Below are 6,437 nucleotides of genomic sequence, written 5' to 3' on the forward strand. Positions count from 1 at the left end.
GTCCTGAAACGACTGCTGCCAACACTAACAAATGTTACCATGCCCTCTCTGAGTAATGGAGGATCAATGTGGTCAGGCTCATGGCTTTTTCTGCATCCTCCTCCTACATACAGGTGGAAACTTCTAAGAAAAACTATCATGCAGCCCGGAAGGAGGAGAAAACAGCCCATACAAGGGAGAACCATGCCAAGGCAGACTCCTCTGTCTCACAGGAACAGCTACGCAAGCTGCGGGAGCGTGTAGAGAAGTGTACTCAGGAGGCTGAGAAGGTGAGTGGTGGTGTATGGATGTGGGTCAGGAGGATACTTCTCAAGGAAGCAGCACTGGTTGTAATGTACTCAGAGAAATGGCTCCTGCTGACGCCTATAAGAAGGGGGGGGGTCCCATTGTAATGTTCGCAGAGAAATGGCTCCTTCTGAAGCCTATAAGAAGGGGTGAGATCCCACTGTCTTGAGGTTTTAGTGAGTTAGACTGAGACTTCAGTAACTAAGATCAAGTTCTGTCTGTCTCTGGTGTTGGGGAAGATCTAATTTATAAGTAAATAAATAAAGTAGGGGATTTGGTGGGTGGGAGCTGCAGAGCTGAAGATTGTGCTAACCAAAGTGGCTGGTTTGCCTGCCCACAGGAGTGAAAGTGTGGAAGGTCCTCTATGGAAGAGTGTGGCAAAGAACAACAAGGAACTTGCAAGAGCTTTAGGAGAGCAGTGGACTGGGATAGCAACTGTTGGACTTCATCTTTCTGTGGTGTATTTGTTTAGCAGTGCGGGGGGAAAAAGAAACCTTGTCAATCCTAAGGCAGAGCAGGGTGACATGAAGGCAGCACATCTCACTCTTACTGTCCTTCTGGGTTGATACAGTGCAAGGATCAATACGAGAAGATGCTGGAAGAGCTGAACCGTTACAATCCCCGCTACATGGAGGACATGGAGCAAGTGTTTGAGGGCTGCCAGGAAGCGGAGCGCAAGCGGTTGTGCTTTTTCAAGGAGATGTTACTGAATCTGCACCAACATCTCAACCTCTCCACCAATGAAAGGTACCAGCCCTGCCACAGGAGGGAATTCTGCCAGCCTGGGGTGTCCTGGCCTCTGGTGAGGGTTGCCAGTTCTGGTCTCTGTGAAGGGGAGCTGCCTGCTTGCATCTGCCAGGTCTCGCTCCTTCCCCGTCCAAGTGTGTGTTGGAACTGGCATTTGGTTCCATTAGACTGACCAGTGCTGGTGTCTGATCTCAGATAGTGCCAGGCTCTGCAGAGAGGGTTCTTTCTGCCTCTGAACCCTTCCACCACTACTGTCCTGTGGGTGAGCTTGTATGCTATGAAATGCCTCCATGTTGCTATATGTAATTCCAGCCTGAGGGATGCAGGTCTGTTGCCTTCTAGTACCTATAGTTGTCACACCCATTCTGTCCTGAGTAAAGAGACCTTTAGTGAGATAATGATAACCATAAGCCCACGAGTTGCCCTTCAGTAGGGATTACACAGGGGAAATGAGTGAAGCCAAAAATCTTCTGTGCTTCTATACTTTAAAAGTGGAAGCAACAAATCTGAGCCACCTCCCTGTCTGTGTGCAAGAATGTGCCAGGCTCTTTCAGTGCTCACTTGATGATGTTAACCACTGCCACACCAAACAAGCCCATCCTGTTTGCCAGGCCAACTCCCCAAGAAGGGTGGTTCAGAACAGATGCTGCTCCAGCATCCTTAATCCTGGGAGATTTTGGATGCTATGTAATTGTGCATGAGGTTATGCCCTTCCTTCCTACTTGGCTTTTGGGAAACAGAGGGATGTGGTTATTGGTGGTTCTGTCTGTTCCTGCTCATAGCTTTCATGCGTTGTATCGAGATCTTTACCAAGTCATCATGGCTGCGGACAACCAGGAGGACCTGAAGTGGTGGCGCAACACTCATGGACCAGGCATGGCGATGAACTGGCCTCAGTTTGAGGTGCTGTAGCATTCTGGAGTGTGTTTTTACTCTTTCTAAACATTCAGCTGCTTTACTGGAATTGGGGGATTGCTGCTGTGTTGGAAAGAGCACGTCTTTGCTTGGCAGGCTCAGGATGTTGGGCTCTTTAGTTGTGTTGCAAGCTCTAAGTGCCCCAAGTGACACATGCAGCCCTGCCAAGCTGCAGATACTCCAGCCATCCAGCTGCAAGGTCAGAGAACAAGACTTGGTGCTTAGGGCCTTGGGACAAGTTCCTGTTATAATTTTCTCATGAGGCCTCTTGCTGGACCTTGTGATTCCATAGGAGTGAGCCTGCTGTGGCAGCAAGGCCATGTGGCTGACCAGCTGAGCCACAACTGAAGTATGACCTGGTGTTCTGTCCTTCTGTACTGGTCAGCAAAGATGCACAGAGCTTTTGTATTGGAGTGGCTTGATGGTGTTACTGCTTTGCCCTGGACAGGAATGGTCCCTTGAAAGCCAACGGCCCATCACCAAGAAGGAGAAGAGTGGAAAGATGGCTGATGATGTCACCCTGACCAGCATTCTGCCAACACGGGATGGGGTTGTCTCACAGACCCCTCTGCAGACCAGGCAAAGGTAAGGGCTAAAATCTGGGATCCATCAGGTTAAGGAGAGTACAGTCCTGGCTAGGCTCATGGATGGGTTGGACTGATAGGAGTGATTTCTCCTTTAACTTCCTGTTTCTTGCCTATCCATTTTAGAACGGACAGGGTAGAAAAGGGGTTTTATGGTAGCTGCCGCCTTCTTGTCTAGTATGTACTGCCTCCCAGTGCATACTTGTCCCCTGGCATGGTGCTGAGTACTACCTGGCAAGTCTGGTATAGCTGCTTCCCTTGCCAGGAGGCAAGCTGGAGAATAGGGAGAGGCTGAAGAGACTACACATCCTGCAGTTCCAGCAGCCATCCTGCTTTAAAAGGTGAACTCTGACCTAAGTGAACTGGCCAGAAAAGAGTGGGGTATAGAGATGTCTCAAGGCCACTACTGTATTTCACAGTCTGTTGGATTCAAGGACCCAATTTGCCAATCTACAGGTTTTCCTATCAAGAGGAGCAGAACAGCCTCTTCTATGAGAGCCTGAGGGCACCCACCCATGTGAAGTTAGTATGGAACATAACCTCTTTAGGGGTTTTTGGGTTCCAGTGCCTGTCCTGTGCTGCTCTTCCCCTCTGCTCTTGTTCCTGACTTGGAAAACAGCTTTCCAGACATCTCTTTGGGATGGGAGACATGGTTTTTCCTGTCTTATTCTTGGCTGGAATAACTCTGGACACAGCTGGGCTCTCCAGTTAGGACTGGCCTTCCTTGTGTGAGAGGGTCTGCTGGAGAAGGATGAGGTTATGAAGGGTGTGCATGTGTGGAAACACTTTGGGAATGGGTTACCCTCCTGCCCCTCAGGGCTCTAATGCTGCCATGCTTTCAACCAGATCTAGGATCTCCTGAGATCTCTCCTCCCTATTCACCCTCACTTGGCTGTTGGGGCTTTTGCACCTTGTTCTATAGCACAACAGTCTCGGGGAGAGCCAGGGTGGTGCACGGTTCAGGAGGAGGTGGGTGAGAGCTGATTCTACTCACAACCACCTTGTCCCCTCTCTCCTCGCACGTGCAAAGCGGAGGGAAGGAAGACATTTCGGAGTGGTCAGATGAGGACACTCCCAAGAAGTGCCTGGATGCCAACGGGCATGAGGAGGACATAAAGGTACCAGGTGTACGGGTACGAGCGCTCTATGATTACACGGGACAGGAGTCTGATGAGCTGAGCTTTAAAGCAGGTACAGAAGCACTAACCTCTTACTAACATTATACTGTCCTCATTCGGGCTGACTGAATGGTGGAAACACTCTCTAAGAACTGGATGTCCCCTGGAAAACTGATATTCTTCTTCCCATGGCCTGACCCATTGCCAGCTCCTCTGAGGTGGGTGATGCACTGGGAAGACCTCTAGTCTTAGTTCTAAGACTAAAAGAGAATGAGGCCACGTGAAAAAAAACACCATTGCTTAAAATGGGTATATTGAGAGTAGAGATCCTGGCTCTCAGCAGAGGATTGAGTGAGAGAGAATGCTGCAGAAACAGACTCTTACCCTTCAGTTCAATTTAGTTTGCATGTGCCATCTTTTCTAACTACAAGAGGACGTCTGGATCTTGAGGGTGTTTCTTGTAATCTTTCTTGGTTTGAGTCTCACATGGTATCTCTGTGCTGTACCTCTCCAAAATACACCCATTTTGAAAAGGCACTGAAGTCCCTCAGCAGCAGGGGCTTGTGCCTGAGGCCAATACCTGTGCTGCAGTGTTCCCATACTAGTAAACTTCCTAACACAAACTTGTTGCTTGAAAGTATCTTACAATATGGGTGCTCTACAACTTGACTTTCTCTCTTTCCACCCAGCAGATGTAATGAGGCATGGCTGGATAGCTTCAGCCATCCCCTTTTTGAGTCTGCTCTGAGCAGCATGCATCAGCAGGGCTAAGCTTAACAGCGGACAACTTGCTTTCTGAGCCTCTGCCAGTGTGGGATGTGCCTACGGATGCAGTCAGACCTCCCTCTCTGGCAGAAGTATGACTTTCTACTAGTGGAGAAGGGGACCTTTCTGCCCCTTCCCAAAGCAGATGGGGGAAGGTTAAAAGCCTTTCCTAGTCATAGTCTGGGAAACAAGTTGATTCCATGCCTTGCTGGCCAAACCAGACACTCCATCATGGAATCGGCATTTTGAGTCCTAACAGCCAGAGCTTAGCAGCCTCTTACGTTTCCTTCCCACCTGCTACAGAGGAGCCACTAAGAAATAAATATCTGAGATCCCCTGATCTCTCTGGCTTCTAAGCACATCCCTCTGGAGGGAGGAAAGCATGCAGAAATACAAGGCACAACAATATTTCTGATGCTGGACAACAGAAGTGAAGATTTGTCTCTTAAGTTCCTTGGCCTGGGGGGTGATATTGAGCATAGATCCTGAAGAAGTCTAACTCTGGCTTTTATTAAACTGTGGTGTGATACCAAATGTGATGTGGAGAGAAAAGTGTGGTGATTAAGACCAATAGGTCTTGCTTTTTATCAGCTCTTCTAAGGAGGGGAAAATGCCATGCTGCCTTTCTCAAGACTGCTTCCTAACGACTGGTTTTGCTTTTAGGTGAAGAACTAATGAAGATCAGTGAGGAAGATGAGCAGGGCTGGTGCAAAGGCCGGCTTCTCAGTGGCCAAGTTGGACTCTATCCTGCTAACTATGTTGAGAAAGTTGGATCATGATTGCTACTGCCCTGCTAGTGTCTCACAGCCATACCAGCATCTCCTGCAGAGGTCACCGGCTCACTGCTGGCCCCAATCCACCTTTGCAGTATATCCAGCAACTTCTGGACTTTGAGGGCATGAATTCCATGTAACTAATGCTTTATTTTAAATGCCTAGACCTGTAGGGATTTTCTAATAAATAAACAAGGATGAGTAAAGATTTCTTTGACTGTGAGCACTGTAGGAGTGAAGGAGGGAACATGTCCTCTTGACTTGCTCTCAGTGGAAAAAGATAAGCAACACACGCAACTCCTCAAAAGGGAGCAATCAGCCTTCCTTGGTTTCAGTGCACATGCATCCATAGCCCTGCCCCTTAGCTTCCTGTTGAAGGGACTCTTGGATGTGCAGTGTAACAGGGAACTTGTGCTATTGCTTCCCTTTTTGGCTCAATCAAGCTGACTGGGAGAAATCTATTTATTCTCCCACATCTTTCAGAAATCTTCAGTATCCTTCACCTGCAGCTTTGGTTCCCCTGATAAAGCAGCTGGTGTAAGTGATACAGCTTTAACAACCTTGATGTCTCCTCCCAGAGCCCTCATATTTATTGGGATAACCCCAGGAATGAATGATAGTATAGCCTGGGGACAGGAGCAAGGCTTTTCCTGCATGATGTGTCTGTTCAGGTTAACAAGTTGTTAATTATCTGGCTGCAGGTCAGAGTTGACTGAATGTTCCCTGGGCTAGAATGGGCACACACGGACAGCTGGCATTAACAAAAAGGCAGCCACATTCCAGAGCTGTTCTGCTTAGGGCCTCTAAATGCACTAGTATGTGTTGGGGTTTCTAAAGCTCCTAGAGAATTTTGGCTATACCCTTCTCCATGAATACCTGGTGCAAAGACTCTCTTTTTCTTTCTCCTGCCTATTCTTGACTGATACATGCTAGAAGTGCACTCCCTGCTTTGCCCAAAACCCCCATGCTGTGATGACGGGTAGCAGAGTCTGGAAGCTTCCTGCTAGCTGGCACAATATTAGCTATAGAAGAGGAACTCTTCTGGTTCTGAATTGCTGCAGGAGTGCTTATGCCCAGTTGTAAAGTGCATTCAGCAGGGAGCAGTTATCAAACCTCTTGTATCTGGTCTGTCTTTCTGTCCTTGAAAGCCTCTGAGGCAAAGTGTGGTCCTGATCCTAGTGTTCTGCATAATCAAACATGAGGACTGATGGACATGTTCTGTATAGGATAAACACAAGAGCTTGAGGGAA

The 6,437-nt window shown here is 48.3% G+C and overlaps 1 protein-coding gene across 3 annotated transcripts in view; it reads left to right on the top strand.

The window, feature by feature from the left end:
- The window catches only part of PACSIN3 (protein kinase C and casein kinase substrate in neurons 3), a 7,670-nt gene extending 2,278 nt beyond the window's left edge, over nucleotides 1-5,392 (top strand). Inside the window, exons 4-10 of one of the 3 annotated variants that reach the window (XM_010011825.1) lie at nucleotides 114-269; nucleotides 857-1,032; nucleotides 1,815-1,935; nucleotides 2,396-2,532; nucleotides 2,988-3,053; nucleotides 3,562-3,722; nucleotides 5,078-5,392. In XM_010011825.1, the coding sequence (XP_010010127.1) occupies nucleotides 114-269; nucleotides 857-1,032; nucleotides 1,815-1,935; nucleotides 2,396-2,532; nucleotides 2,988-3,053; nucleotides 3,562-3,722; nucleotides 5,078-5,193 (933 nt within the window). In that variant the 3' untranslated portion in view covers nucleotides 5,194-5,392. The remainder of the gene's footprint in view (nucleotides 1-113; nucleotides 270-856; nucleotides 1,033-1,814; nucleotides 1,936-2,395; nucleotides 2,533-2,987; nucleotides 3,054-3,561; nucleotides 3,723-5,077) is intronic. The other 2 variants (XM_010011827.1, XM_010011826.1) reach the window with 2 other exon arrangements.
- The last annotated feature ends 1,045 nt before the right edge of the window (nucleotides 5,393-6,437 follow it).

Source organism: Nestor notabilis, unplaced genomic scaffold, assembly GCF_000696875.1.
Source record: "Nestor notabilis isolate BGI_N333 unplaced genomic scaffold, ASM69687v1 scaffold28093, whole genome shotgun sequence".
Lineage (NCBI taxonomy): Eukaryota > Metazoa > Chordata > Aves > Psittaciformes > Psittacidae > Nestor > Nestor notabilis.